The sequence below is a fragment of the Oreochromis niloticus genome, linkage group LG11 (assembly GCF_001858045.2).
Source record: "Oreochromis niloticus isolate F11D_XX linkage group LG11, O_niloticus_UMD_NMBU, whole genome shotgun sequence".
Taxonomy (NCBI): domain Eukaryota; kingdom Metazoa; phylum Chordata; class Actinopteri; order Cichliformes; family Cichlidae; genus Oreochromis; species Oreochromis niloticus.
Window position 1 is genome coordinate 28,337,946 of NC_031976.2, and position 15,403 is coordinate 28,353,348.

The following is a 15,403-nucleotide window of genomic DNA, read 5'->3' on the forward strand; positions in this document are numbered from 1 at the left end:
TTGTGACTTTCACGTTAAGCTGCTAGTATTCAACACTATTATACACTTTGAGGAAGTGCACTTAAGGCTTTAGCTTTCACAAGTAGAGAACATGGCAAAGTGGCAAAAAATTACAACAGTCACACTTGTGTTGAAATTGCTTCATTAGTGTTTGGTCAGCGCTGTTTTGCTTTTACTTGAGAATCCTCTTTTTTTGTTTTTCTGGTCTGGTGTTTCATTTTATCTTCTTCTTTCTTCTTCTTTCTCATGAATGATTTCTCATCGTTTTCAGCCACATGGTGCAAAGCTTCTACTTTTCACAGAGTGAGGACCATTAGTCCATCATGTGATTACTCCCTAAAGATGTTTATTTAGTGCTTATTGCCTGTTTCAATCTTAAATACTGAACAAAATGGTTATATTTTAGTCAGTGTAATATCACTTCAGTCCTAACGAACAAAAGTCTTTCAATCATATTGATCATATGTTTTGCAAATATGCAGTTGATGGTTTGAAAGATTTATATGGTGGTTAGATGAACGAACCTGTCAACACTGTCTTTAAGCAGACGTGACACCACAGCAGCTGTGGGTCTGACTTAAAACTTGTTTCTCATCTGTTTGGGTAACAGCATTCATGATCAAAATGAGGAAGAACTACAATTGCATCATCAGAGTTCTTCTTGTGAAAATTACTGAGAGTGTGTGGGTTGTTTGGCTTCTTGACCATCAGTGCATTCGTAGTAAAAATGTGTTAATGCATTAATGTGTTTATGCCATTGCGTTTATGAATAAAAAAAAATAAAAACACAATATGACAAGTGATCAGTAAAGGTCACAACACATTATGTTATTCCCCTTTTAGGGGATTTTTGCATTTATCAATCCTGTTATCTATTTATCTCTGTCTAATGGCTGTTGACATGTTCAGGAGTAAATGAGGTTATATGACATGTGGCCAGCAGCGTTATTTGGAAACCAGCACATACTTAGAAATACGAACTGAGAAAAGGGGCATCGTGAAATACTATTAATTTCTGCCTAGTAAATAAGAAACAACTCTACAGTTATATGTGAGGATACAGACAGACAGCTTACAGACTAGACTACAATTAGCCAAGTACAGCCATGGCATAACATTCATTAAAATGACTGCAGAAATGAGGAACTGTGCTGTGCAGTGTGCAAGTAAGATGCTGAAATCTTTTTCCTACTAATGATAAATTCATTCAGGGTAACAATGAGTGGGTGGTCTCCCCTTACTGTCACAGGGCAAGAACAAATTTCAGGAAACATCAGTTTCCTGGATGCTATTACAGTAGAATACGTGTAAGATTTAAATCATATATCATCTGTGACTGGTTACTGTTGCCTAATATTTGGCAAATATTACATTGTTTATACACTGCAATTTTTCTAGAAAAGATTATGAAATGATGCTGTCAAAGACATCAATATTATTGTACGTTTATTATTTGATTTTAATTAGCGGTGGTGGTGGTAGTGTGGTGGTTCAAACACACTGCTCAGTGTAACACAGTTCAATTTAGACCATTTCTATCCAACAAACACCAACCACATTACATCAGCCCCTGACAATTTATCATAATTGTTGGAATGGATTACAATAGAACAGTGACGGTGTAAACGACGAGGCCATTGAGATTACTGATACACGTCTGCTAGTGTTAGTAGAGTAAATCCAGTCGTGAAAAGCTGATATTTCTTAAACTATACAATAAACGTCAACCTTTAACTGTAAGGCAACTGCCTTGTCAACATCATCACATATTCACTGTGAACATGCAGAGCACACTCTACATGAACTGTGTAAGTTTACGTATCTGTTTTAAGCATTAATGTGTCCCCATGACCACCCCCCAGTTACACTGAAAGAAAGTGTGCACTTCAGCACGTTCCATTGACCGCAGCAGTACTGCAAGCCTTTGCACATCCACAGTTCCAGAACACCAAACAGAACAACAGACAAGGACTGTGCTGCAGCGGCCTCGCATCACAGACCCTCCCCCTTACCCCAATAGCATCCCCTGACCCCCCCCCAAATACTTCCATGTAGTTCAGCAGGAACGAGTCACATGGCTTTTTGCACACCAACTCATGTCCATTTGTACTGTGCTGATTGTTTTAAAGGATTTTGCCTCCATCAACAGAAAAGTGGGGGGTTAACCTTTTGGAATTCAGCCTAGGCCATCCTCTTTGACATTCGCTCACTCCTGGCTTGCACTCTCTCTCACTCTTTCCCTAAGGAAAGCCTGATACTTAAGAGGGTTGATTTATCCTGAGGAATTCAGGTGAGATGATGGTGGGGGAGGATTTGTTAATGGCAGTAGAATTTATAAACTAGAATGGATAACACTGGATGCTAATCAGTTTTCATGCACTGTGATTATTTCGTAATAATGTGTGTATATTTCATGTTTCAGGGTCTTTATTTTCAGTATATTCATAGATAGTTTTAAATAATACATCAAGCATTTCTAATGATTCTAAAGATTTCATCCCATAAAGAACTTGAGATTCTAGATTTGTCTGTTTGTTTTAAATATCCTGACCGGTATATGACGTTCAGATGTTATACACCAGTGTTGCAGATGTATCCTGTCTCAATTTTGCTCTTACAGCTCAGAGAAAAACTGAACCCACATGTCTTGAAACAGATGCTTGATATGCTATGTTTTTAAAGTTGTTCAATATTTACCAAGGCTGATAGTGCAAGTGCATACCAGTCAGATAGTTGGTATTGTAGCTGATACTGTTTTCAATGTGTATGGGTGTGTGCCATAATAGCAAAATGGAAACTGTTACTGGAATTTCCACAAAGGCTGTTTTGAGTGTTTATATCTGTCTATACGTGGACAGAGTTTGTGAACACACGATATAGTCGTGAAACTCCACAAATGTTTTGCTGAAATGCTAAAACTTTGCTAAAGTAAAGGATGAGTATGAAGATGGGTTTAGTCTGATCCATGGGTGCTGATTACTTAGGCAACTATACCCTTACCCTAAAATGACCTCTAGTTACATCCAGATTTTATTTGTATCAGCTATCACTGCCTTTCACAGCATTGCAAGTTATTTGTGTTTGTTGATTATATTGCTAGTCTATTTCCTTATTTGGTTTTTTGTGGCAGTTTATTTGCTGCAGTTGTAAGCACATAAAACCCATTCAAAGAGTGAGCGAGAGAGCACGTGTTGCTATGAGCTGATTGCATTGCAGGTGGCACGATTTGTTTATCCAGGTCTCCAGCTGTCCTTTGCTTTGTTGTGAGAGATAACTGTGTCGATAAAACAAATTATATGCATAAATTTAGATCAATTAACTATAAGACCCACATAAAACTTTATGTTTGATATAACATGATAAAAAAAGCTTTCTTAATAATGCAATCGCCTTGTTTTGGATTGACTCACAAACTGACTATGTGTCACGCTAGGATTCAGGGAGTGCAGTGGTATATATTCACTAATTCCTGGAAGTGAAGTGGTTTTAGAAGAATGCATTTAGCCTTTCTGATTTAATATAAACGAAGTCTGAATGAATGCAACGCCATAGTGACAGACATGTGGTGGCAACTAGATGTGGGCAGTTTTTGTTTTTACTCTTTCCATCTACTTCTTCAGGGTGTTACTGTCTCTTAAAACCATTCCCTACTTAATAAACATTAACATTATAACACCAAGCTGTAAAGAAAATTACCATTTTCTTTCCTGCAGCTTTACTCTTGCACCTCTGATTCCTATCATATTTTTTCTTTTGACAGTGCATAAAGCCTTAACCACAGTCATAGGATCACTCATGATGTACAGCTTCATGGGAGGGGGCCTTTTTTGTGCCATTGTGGGGAACATCCTGTTGGTGGTCTCCACAGCCACAGACTACTGGATGCAGTACCGTCTGTCTGGGAGCTTTGCCCATCAGGGCTTGTGGAGATACTGCATGTCTGGAAAGTGCTACATGCAAACTGACAGCATTGGTAAGTAGGGAAATCGTCCTCCACCCAAATTCATTACATTTAAAACTTTGTAAGGAACAGTGATCCTCCCCGACAGTTGTTTATCTGGTCAGAAGCCAACTTTTCTTACTTTTAAGGTGCATCAACAGGAATTTCTTGACTTTCATTAGACACTATGTTTATACTATTAGATTGAAAGTCCAAGACCAAGTTTATAGCCAACCTCTGTGGTATTTGCTCTAATGTTAGTATGCCAGTATGATCACAGTTAAACTGCCGATGCTTAGCACATATAATGGTTTACCTTTTTTTTTTCTTAATAAACTTATTTGCATGCTAAAATTGGCTCATCGGTGTTTATAATACAAAGGACTGCTGAGGCCCATTCTCATTGGTTATCTGGTGACAGTCTGATAACCAATGAGAGTGGGCAGCTTTGGACATGACAACTGCAGACAATGAAAAATCAGTTTTTCAAATATATAATAATTTAAAATGATCATCATGTCCACTACTTGAACTTTCCGCCTCATCCAACTAATCTATGTCACTCTGAGGACAAAAATAATAACTTTGGATCCCTGTATTGGTGGCAATAACCCATGATGCCCCTTGGTTTCAGCATTACATCTTACTAATGTTTGGCTACCCTAACAGCTGCTGCTGATGTCGTAAATGAAATAGGAATAAATTGAATTAATTGCAATTAAAACCACACACCGCACAAGGAATCAAAGAGTCAGTACCCCAAAATAGATCTCAAATATTTTTAGTAAATATGTAAAATTATTAATATATTCCAATGCAACAGTTCAAGTTGATTAAAGTTGTCTTTTGTTTTTTTAAAATTTATATTTATGCATTACAATAGAGAAAGTTACAAGTTTATGAGTTATATTTGGAGAGAATCTTATTCTGAACTACTATTCAAATTTATCTTTTTTTTTTTTTCTACATTTAAAATATATAATAAATACAACTGTAATTTCCTGTTTAGTGCTAGTATATTGTATTTCTTCTAGCAGACATCTTCATAGTATTTTGTTGTTTTACTCCTCCTCAGCATACTGGAATGCCACTCGTGCTTTTATGATCCTGTCTGCCATGACATGCTTTGCTGGCATCATCGCAGGAATCCTCTCCTTTGCCCACTTTTCTGCCTTTGAGCGGTTTAACCGATCATTTGCTGCTGGAATCATGTTCTTTGTTTCAAGTAAGTCATTGATGCAGAAAACAATTAACATTTTAACATTTATGTAAAGTGATTATTTGGAAACTGATAGTATCATTATTTTTACACACAAGAATTATATTATGTCTAACTGTGTGTCCACTATACCAGCTCTCTTTGTTCTGCTTGCAATGGCCATTTACACTGGGGTGACTGTGAACTTCCTGGGCAAGCGCTTTGGTGACTGGCGCTTCTCTTGGTCCTACATACTGGGCTGGGTGGCCCTGCTAATGACCTTCTTTGCAGGTTTGTTTATCTAGATGAATCTAGTATCAGTACTCTGATATTAATCAGTTTTTGGAAATGCAGAAAAGCATTGAATAAACCAAAATTACAGCAGCTCTCATTTCTTAATTTCTTAATTATAAAAACACAAATACATTTGAGTTTTATGAACACTTTCATTCTTTGAAAATTTTATCCATACTTATATATGTTAGAGCTGCTGGATTTCTGAGTTAGTACAGTCTTTACAGGTCAAAATATCCAGTATATATTTTCTAAATCTTCTACTCCATACACCAAATATATGTCTTACCATCAAAAATCAAAGTCTGTTTGGCATGTTATATTATAGAAATTGTCTCTATGTCTCTTCAAAGATGACTTTTGTTGATGTTTTGCAGGTATATTCTACATGTGTGCCTACAGAATGCATGAGTGCAGAAGAGTGGCTGGCCCACGTTAATGTAAAGAGGAAAAAGTGTGTCAGGGCTGCGGAAGACATTAGTTTACATTTAAAGATTGGCACCTTGGTGGAAAAAAATAAAATCTGGAAAACTGCATATGTACCAAATGTGTATTTGTTTTGTTTTGTTTTGTTTTTTAAACAAAATGGTCAAGGATAACACAATCCCATTAAACAGCTTAGGATCATAAGCAATAGTGAGATATGCAAATTTAAGCTTGAATATTTTAAAGGATTTCAGATACAGCTCTGTATGTATGAATTGTTAAATATAAGACTCAAATCCTGATATAACTTCTGTAATTTATAGTAAATTAATAGAATAAAATGAATATATACATGTGATAGTAAATATAAAGTAATTTTTACATTTTCAGTCTTAGCTAGAGCTGTTGGTCTGCGCTTGTAGCCTTGAATTAGTGCACCTACACTTCCTAAAAATAATCTTTTCTCTGAAGAAGTAGAAGTTGGAGGAGGAAAAGTAGAAGATAATGGGATCAATACAAGTGTTGAAACAGCTAAGCAGAAAGGTGTAGTACCTCCACTCTGGGCTCTGTCCCTGGAAGTAACCCACTAAATGAGATAAATTGTATGGCAGAACACAAATGAGGAACACAGCAAGAGTCCCCGAGGCCATGCCAATGGCCTTCTGTTTCTGCATCTGGGATATCCTGGACCGGCTGTACAGAATCAAGATGCAGCGCAAGTAGCAGTAAACACAAATAAGAAGAGGTATGAGGCAGAGTACAAAGAAAAACTCCAGACGTAGTGGGAGGAGGATCTCCAGCTGCTTTGTTGTGAAGTGTTCATAGCACACACTGGAGTTATTGCTAGACAGAGATGGGTGATGCTGGATGATGAAAGCGATACTGCAGTGTGCTGTTGAGATCAGCCAAATTACAGCACTAATAGCAACTGCATACACAGGTTTGTGCAGTTTATGATAGGTGATAGGAAATGCTGCTCCTATGTAGCGGACCACGCTGACTGCCATCAGCAGCAAGGAGCTGGTGTAGATTGTGGAGAAAAATGTGAAGGAGGTGATTGAGCACATGAAAGAAGATAAATTCCATTTCATACCAGATGCTGCTTCGTGCATCTTGAGAGGCAGAATGATCAAAAACAGCAGGTCAGAGACAGTCAGGTTGAGCAGCAGGATGTCTGTTGGAAGTGGCTTGGAGTGGATCTTGACACTAAATGCATAGAGAGCTAAGAGATTGCAGGGGAAGCCGATCAGGAACAAAATGATGTAAATGAAGAGAATGATCTCACTGCTCACTGTGGACTCCATTATGGACCTAAACCAAAATAAACAACACAGATTAACTGCTTCTTCTATACTTCTCATACATCTTATACATATACAGTATTATTAAATCTAATATATCAAACCAAACAGTAATGAATACAATAAATTTACAGATGTTAATTGGCCAGTAATGTAGGAATTTTCAAACTTCAGAAAGTGAATGTCTCTAGTCAAACAATAAAGGAAAATCAGTGTCTTGCAGTTATGATCGGTAGATAATATTAAAGCATCAGTGTTGCTTGCTAAACAGTTAACATTTTATGTTAGTATAGATACAGTTATTTAGGAAAATGTGTTTTATTACTCCAATCACTTAGAGGTGCTAAAACAAATGAGGCAGTCAGCTGTCATCAGTAGATGATTTTCAGTAGCAAATAGGATCTTGGTATATTTTTACTTACCAAGCGCTATAATATTTCTCCGATGTCAAAACTTCACAATTAACACTCCATTCTGTTCTTTTCATCAAAGACCTCCAGTTTCTAATCCAAGTTTAAAGATGAGTTGATATAAAGTGTTAGAAGCTTATAACTCCATGCGACACACTGGGGCACACTATAATGACTAACAGCAGACAGCAGTAGGTTAATATTAACTAAAATAAATAACCGCAGCTCATGTTGACTTTCTTCTTAGATACGTTAATAAAGGACCTCCTGTCACCAAAATAAATTATTACCATAGTAATTTGGATTTCATTAGGTCAGAAGCCTGCATTTATTAGAATTTAAGATAATTTATTTTCCATTGCTCCATGAGACATTTGTGGTTTCAGGAGCACTGTGGAGATTACCTATACATGTAGTCTTTATTATAAAAACTGTTTTCTTTGACTTAAGCAGAGTTTAGATTTTGATTTCCTTCCATTATCATGTAGACAATTAAAAAACCTTAACACTGTAACAGGAGATTAACTCAGACACCTGTATGTTAAAATATCACTGGATGCATCAGGGGCGATTTGTGGTTCATAAGGTCAGAAGCCTGCATTTATTAGAATTCCAGGTATTTTCCATTGCTCCATGAGACATTTGTGATTTTAGGAGCACTGTGGAGATTACCTATACATGTAGCCTGTAATGGACATTACAGCACATAGACTGAAAGAGCTAAAGATTGGTATATGGTCTGCTCTCCCGAGTTTAGCCCATATACTCCTTGTTATATCAAAACACTAACACTGACCACCAGGGGTTAAAGTGGGATTTGACAGATGGGAAAAAGATACATAACATAGTGGTTTAATGTGTGGAAAACAAATAATTTAAAAACAAGTTACTGTAATTTCTACTGCTAGCTCTACTAGATTTTTTTAATGTACAAGCTGTAATTAATTGTTGCTGCTTCGTGATTCGCTGCCTCAACTCTCGCGGCTCGGTACCAAATGACTGGCCCGGGGCTTGGGGACCACTCTCCTAGACAATATAAAGTTGGTATCAAAGGTAAAATTTGGTGAGTGAAGTTAATCATCATCGTGAAAAGTTCATCAGAAATCTCCTCACTTAAAAAACAAAATCCCTCCAAAAAACCCACAAAAACAGAAAAAAAAAAAATCAGTTCACTCCTCTTCTGCAGTACAAGCTAGATGTAGATTTAGTTTGAGAGAAATTGATCTTATCTGCACCGTGTCCACATCACAGTGACGAGCAGTACAACAGGATGTGTTAAGGATGTAAGGAGGACTGTGGGATGTGATTATCTCTTAGTTTTTGAGCAAATATCACCATGCACTCGATATTATGCATTAATCAGCACCTCAGATTTAATTTCTCATTTACCGAAAATACTGAATGCCTTACCAGGTTCTTCTTGCCCAGTTTAACCCTTTGCTAACAGCCACAGTACATCTGCTGACTTTCTTTACCTTTGAGACTTGTATCTTTATTCTTGTTAGACAAGAATAATATGTGACCTTAACCAAGCACGACCACATTAGCAAAGAGGCCATCAAGAATAAAGCTTTTTGAGTAACAATATGACACACACTCAATAACTATTAATCAGAAATATTACTAACATACACACATTGCCTTCAGACAGCTGTCTGGTGTTATTTCTGAGTGGGATCCAGGTTGCACTGTTCATAGTTTAGCTGGGATCTTTATTTTACCAGAGACCAAAGTTTTGTATTCATTTGTCGAGACAGAGGTGAATGAGCACTAAAGAATCATTTGAAATAATATAGAGGCATTGTGTAGAGGTATGTTGACACATAGCACGAAGGTCCTGAGTTCAATTCCACCGTCAGGCCAGGGTCTCTCTGTGTGGAGTTTGCGTGGGTTCTCTCCGGGTACTCTGGCTTCCTCCTGCAAACCAAAGACATGCAGTTAGTGGGGTTAGGTTAACTGGTGATTCTAAATTGCTCATAGGTGTGAATGTGAGTGTGAATGGTTGTCTTTCTATGTCTATGTGTTAGCCCTGTGACAGACTTGCGACCTGTCCAGGGTGTACCCTACCTCTTGCCCTCTGACAGCTGGGGCCCTGAATTGGAAGAGAATGGATGAATGGGTGTCAAAGGTATTGTGTCTACTTGGCTGACAGCTCTCAGAACATCTTGTTTCAGGAGACAGGTAGACTGGGAAAGGATAACTGGCGGATCTGAAGAGACCAAATTTAATCAAACCTATTGAACATCTGCTTATTACTAATTTCACCTTTCAAGTCTCTTAAATAAGTAGTAAATTATAGTATATTTCAATAAGTTTAACCAGAAGACTGTTGGTTTGACTTAATATGATGTACTTCTGTCCTTTATTATTATTATTATTATTATCATGATCATTATTATTATTGTTATTATTAATTACCTTTTGGGTGTTAAAGCCTTTGCTGCTGTGTCCATGTTCTTTGTTTTCAGTGAGTCATGGTTACACAAACCAAATTAATAATTAATCTAGTGAATTTCCATATGATGCAAAAAAGTTCCAAAAAAGTTCACAGCAGATTTCCAAAAATCTTTGTTTTAAAAATATAAAATCAAAAATACATTTCAGTTTCATAAACACTTCTATTTTCATTAACATTTTATTTTGAGTCATTGAAAATGCAGCAGTCATGAGGAAGTTCAGAAAAACCCTGTACAGCTTTTAAAAAAACATTCTTATGTCTCGCTATCAGTAAACACATTTTCTAAACACATGCAAAGTGACTAGATCAGGTAATAATGCATCAATTTATATCAAAATGACCTCACTTTTCCACTATGCGCCACCAATGTTACACAACTACATTTTTTTTTCTTTTTAATCACCAAAAATAGTTTGCGTGGGTGGGGAGCAGAGAACTTGGATATATTTTAGATTAAGATATTTAAAATGTGCCAAACAGAATAGTTAAATAGACTGTAATGAGATTACATACTGTATAATATTCTATCTCTGTAATATGCACTCAAATAAATATAATCAAACTAAATATGAACAATTACTAATGAAATGAAATGTTAGTCTTAGCTAGAGCTGTTGACTTGTCCTTGGAACCCTGAAGGACTGAACATACAATTCCTGAAAATGAACTTTTCACTTGACAAGCGGAAGATGGAGGAGGAAAAGTAGAAAATGACTGGATCAATACAAGTGTTGAAACAACTAAGCAGCAAGCTGTAGTATCTCCACTCTGGGCTCTCTTTCTGAAAGTAACCCACTAAATGAGATAAATTGTATGGCAGAACACAAATAAGGAACACAGCAAGAGTCCCCGAGGCCATGCCAATGGCCTTCTGCTTCTGCATCTGGGATATCCTGGGGCGGCTGTACAGAATCAAGATGCAGCGCAAGTAGCAGTAAACACAAATAAGAAGAGGTATGACGCAGAGTACAAAGAAAAACTCCAGACGTACTGGGAGGAGGATCTCCTTCTGCTTTACTGTAAAATGCTCATAGCACCAATTACCGGAATTATTGCTGGCCAAAGATGGGTGGTGCTGGATGACAAAAACAATGCTGCAGTGTGCTGTCGAGATCAGCCAAATAACAGCACTGATAACAATTGCATACACGGGTTTATGCAGCTTATGATAGGTGATAGGAAATGCTGCTCCTATGTAGCGAACCACGCTGACTGCCATCAGCAACAAGGAGCTGGTGTAGATTGTGGAGAAAAATGTGAAGGAGGTGATGGAGCACATGAAGTTGGGCAGATTCCATTTCATACCAGATGCTGCCTCGTGCATCTTGAGAGGCAAGATGATCAAAAACAACAGGTCAGAGACAGTCAGGTTGAGCAGCAGGATGTCTGTTGGAAGTGGCTTGGAGCGAATCTTGGTACTAAACGCATAGAGAGCCAAGAGATTACAGGGGAAGCCGATCAGGAATGAAATGATGTAAACTGAAAGAATCACTCCACTGTTCACGGTAGATTCCATTATGGACCTAAACCAAAAGAAAAAAAGAAAAAGAAAAAAGAACAGATACCAATCAGAGTTTATAAAAAATATACTCCATAATACTAAAATATTTAGCTTTTTTTCTGACAATTTAAAAACAGTACAAGACAGCTGCCTGTTCAAACGTTCACTGACCATTCACATTATACTGAACAGTTTTATCTCCAGCCTGTCTATTTAAATAATTAAATGCATAAATAAAGAAGTAAAATAACCACCTTAAACATTGCTCCGTTGATACTTTTGATATTTACATTTTATATTGTGGTGAATAAAATGTCTTTTATTCACTTTGATCACTGATCAGTGCCAAACAAATGAGGCAGTCGACTTTCTGCATCACCTGTAGAATTTCACCAACTGTAGAATCTTCTGTATTTGGTGTGATAAGGTAAATGTATTTACTCACCAAGCAGAAGAAAGTTTCCAGACTTAACAACAACTAAAATTCCATTCTGCAACGTTCATCAAAGACTTGTGATTGTAACTTGTGAGTTCAAAGATGAGCTGATATAAAATGTTAGAAGGCGGAAACACAGTCACGCTGAAGTCACATGTGACACACCTCTTCATCCCATAACAAGCAACAACTAACAGCAGTGGTTAATATTAACTGTGATGTTTATAGATATTTTATTTTGAAAAGCTCGAGTGTAAGGCGGAAGGAGGTTAGTAAAAAAAGAGAACGAAAAAAACGTTAGAGGAACAAGTTAGCGCTGCAGACTGTATTGCCGCTGCAAGCCTGAGAATTAAAGAATGGAACTGAGAAATACTGAAGGTGTCATCATTAATGTTTGAGGCATGCAAACATTACATTAACTACGATGCAAAACTGCAGCATGTTAACGGTTTGTCTTAGATGGGTTAATAAAGGACTTCTTCCTATGTTTTACTCTCCTGTAATCATTTATGAACTTACAATTAGAATTAAAAATGATATAGTTACACCTACAACAAAACTCAAGGAAGAAATAATCCTTATATGTATACATTCCACCCCCCCCCCCCCCCCCCAAGTAGACAGTTAATTCATAGTGTTTTAAGATATTTGTGATTCCAGCAGTGCAGGGGAAAATAATATGTTGGTGTTAACCTCTGTAGTTCTGTTGCTTAGGAACAGTTTGTCAGTGATTTCCTTTCTTCGAAATTGACATCTCTTGCAACAGGAAATAACTATGGTATCAAGTGTTTTAAAAATATCACCGGTCCTTTTGCAATCCATGCTACATTTTTTAAAATGTATCGGTGCTCATGCTCAAGTAGAATAACTTCAGCAATATATGTAACTGAAATGGGGACAACTGTGTGGAATCTACAATGTAAAAGGGTGGCCATAGCGCAGAAGGTAAAGCAGGTCATCTATTAATTGCAAAGTTGGTGGTTTTGTCCCCAGTGTCTCTAGTCTGGATGACAAATATCCTCGGGCTAGACTCAAACTCAAAAGTTGCTCTTTGTGGCATCCACTGGAGTATGAATGTGAGTGTGGATGGGGGAATGGGGCATGCTGTATAAAGCGCTTGAAGTTCTCAGGTAGAGTAGAAAAGCGATATAAAAGAACCAGTCCATTTACTACTTAAAACAAATGTCCTCATGTCAGTAGTTTAAAAAATGTTGCAATGCACACTTTGTAGGGGGTAAAAGTCCAGTGCATCAGCAAAAGAAAAAAAAAAAAAAAAGATACAGTTAGTGTAATTCAGGAAACGTAGTTCTGTTTGTAAGAGTCTATATTGACTTTCAGTCTGATTCATGCTCTTCCATGCTTTTCATGCGTTTTATACTTGAAACAGTAATGGCCAGTTATGAAAATGACTGTACACTTATCGCTGGCTGTATTTCAACCTAAGAGAAGTATGTGGTGTTGCTGAAGGAAATGTTTTACTCTTAGCTGAATTTATTCTGCTCTTGCTCAATGACCTTCTGAATCAGTGTCTAGATAGGAGGTTACTGTTAATGACTGCTGCAACCCTCCACCACAACTTTCTTTTCCAATTCCACAGAAACAGTAAGAAATTTGTATGTACGTGTCAAAATTTATAACAAAAAGTTAGACCCCAAAGTTAAGGAGCTTGCTTCATTTTCTCTTGCTGTTTTGGTTGCCTATTGTTTCTTTTTGTTAAATGTACTACATTCATTTGTATGGCCGTTTTAGGTTTCTTTATGTGAATGAACACTGCCAAGTGACTGGACTGTATAAGGAAAACCTGTAGTCAAATATTCCAAAATTACAGTAGAACTAGGGTTGGGCGATTGGACAAATATATGGACTATCGTTTTTACAAGGGCGATAGATTTATTTATTTGCCCATGTGTAAATCTGCTCATAATGATGGAGCTAATAGAAGTAGTCAAAAGAAAAAATAATAGTTGCGGTCTGCACAAGTGGCACACCGCTTTGGTTACATCTTTAGGTTTACCTCTTTCATCCGGTTTAAAGCCAAAGAAATCCCAAATTGGCGACTTTATATTTTTTGGCAATTAGTTCGTCCATGTTTGGACTTCTTCTGTTTTGTAAACGCGCAAATCAGTCTTTGCATGATTACATTGCTCCGCCCTTTAAAAGGCTGCATATGTGCTAACATTGTCGATTATTGGGCTTACGATTGTCGGTTGGAAAATTTTTACATATCGCTCAACCCTAAGTAGAACTAATTAATTGTGTACCAATTTCAAACAAATCTCAAACATTTCAAATACTAACATCATTTGTTGCCATCAGAAAACACATTTTCTACACAACAGTTTTCTGTGAAACAAAAACTCATTAAGAGATTAGGTATTAAGCTTAAATATTTCAGAGATATTAGATGGTGATCTATATAGCATCTGCTAAATATCTTACATATCTGATAACAATATCCAAATATTATTAAATAATATATTGGATCCAACTCTCTCTTTCTTAAATCTTTTTCCACTTTTTGCCAGTCATTAAAGCTTTTCCTATACATTTAGTTTTATTTGATGATGTCTGTTGAGCTCTTTAAAAAATTGCAGCTGAAATCACCTGTCACTCTAAAGACATGTTCTACGTGCTCGTCTGCTGCAGCCCTTGCTATGTGCGCAAGAACAGAAACCGACACTTCATCTTATCTACACCACATCCACTTTATAGTGATAGAGGTGAAAAACAGGATATGCTGGGGCTGTCAGCGGAGCGTGTGGGATGCGATTATTTTTTTTTATTATTGAGCAAATATCTCCATGCCCTCAGCTGAAAGCAATGAGAGCTTATATTTTTTTAAAAATAACTCACTCAGTGGTATTATGCATTCATCACCGTATTAGCATTAATTGCTTAATAAGTGAAGGTGCCAAATGCCTTTCTGGATTGTTCTGGCGTAATTTAGCCCTGCTAACAGCCACTTCTGGTTATAGCTTACTTCACATTTGAGAGTTTTATCTTTATTCTTGTTAGATAATACCTGCTAAATATTTGACCTATAGCAATTAAATAACTTTTTTGAATTCAGAGCATTAGAAACAAATTTGTGTAAAAGTATTTAACAAAAACATACACTTCCATAGCTCCAAAGATTAAACAACAATACAAACAACCTGATACTGGAATATATTTTTGTAACAGAACATTTCACATTCAATCAGGAAAACAGTTCCCATGAGCAAGAACCACATCAGCAAAGAAGCAATTGAGCATAAACCTTTTTGAATAATAATATGACATACACACAAAAATGTAATCAGTTACTTACATACACACATAACCTTTGCCTTCACCTTGCTGTTCTGTGTTACTTAGCAGTGGGTTCCCAGTGTCATGCTGGCTTTCCTCACTCTTTTTCTCTCTCTTTCTTTCTCCCCTGTCAATCTGTGCATGTATT

General features: G+C 36.9%; 3 protein-coding genes across 6 annotated transcripts in view; 1 reads left to right on the forward strand and 2 right to left on the reverse strand.

Annotated features, from left to right (window-relative positions):
- The window catches only part of lim2.5 (lens intrinsic membrane protein 2.5), a 6,892-nt gene extending 926 nt beyond the window's left edge, over positions 1-5,966 (forward strand). The window contains exons 1-5 of the mRNA XM_003450532.4: positions 1-2,290; positions 3,761-3,973; positions 5,016-5,165; positions 5,295-5,429; positions 5,810-5,966. The exon at positions 1-2,290 is cut by the window's left edge and continues 926 nt beyond it. Coding sequence (XP_003450580.1) covers positions 3,796-3,973; positions 5,016-5,165; positions 5,295-5,429; positions 5,810-5,871 — 525 coding nt within the window. The 5' untranslated portion in view covers positions 1-2,290; positions 3,761-3,795 and the 3' untranslated portion in view covers positions 5,872-5,966. The remainder of the gene's footprint in view (positions 2,291-3,760; positions 3,974-5,015; positions 5,166-5,294; positions 5,430-5,809) is intronic.
- Positions 5,967-6,250: 284 nt separating this feature from the next.
- Positions 6,251-7,162, reverse strand: LOC109204088 (free fatty acid receptor 2-like). Its single transcript, XM_019364287.1, has one exon. It carries the CDS (start codon positions 7,160-7,162, stop codon positions 6,251-6,253), a length of 912 nt encoding a protein of 303 aa, XP_019219832.1.
- A 3,028-nt stretch (positions 7,163-10,190) lies between these two features.
- On the reverse strand, positions 10,191-15,403 carry LOC100708277 (free fatty acid receptor 2). 4 transcript variants are annotated; one of them, XM_019364238.2, is made up of 2 exons: positions 15,275-15,403; positions 10,191-11,550 (listed from the first exon to the last, which is right to left on the reverse strand). In XM_019364238.2, coding segments are annotated over exons 1-2 (924 nt in total). In that variant the 5' UTR covers positions 15,277-15,403; the 3' UTR covers positions 10,191-10,628. The 4 variants fall into 4 exon arrangements, with proteins under 4 accessions (XP_019219783.1, XP_019219785.1, XP_025766945.1 ...); XM_019364240.2 differs by having other exon boundaries at positions 15,300-15,398; XM_025911160.1 differs by having other exon boundaries at positions 15,279-15,380.

Excerpts from the sequence above, each read along its gene's own strand:
- LOC109204088 (XM_019364287.1), bottom strand. The coding sequence starts at position 7,162 with ATGGAGTCCACAGTGAGCAGTGAGATCATTCTCTTCATTTACATCATT.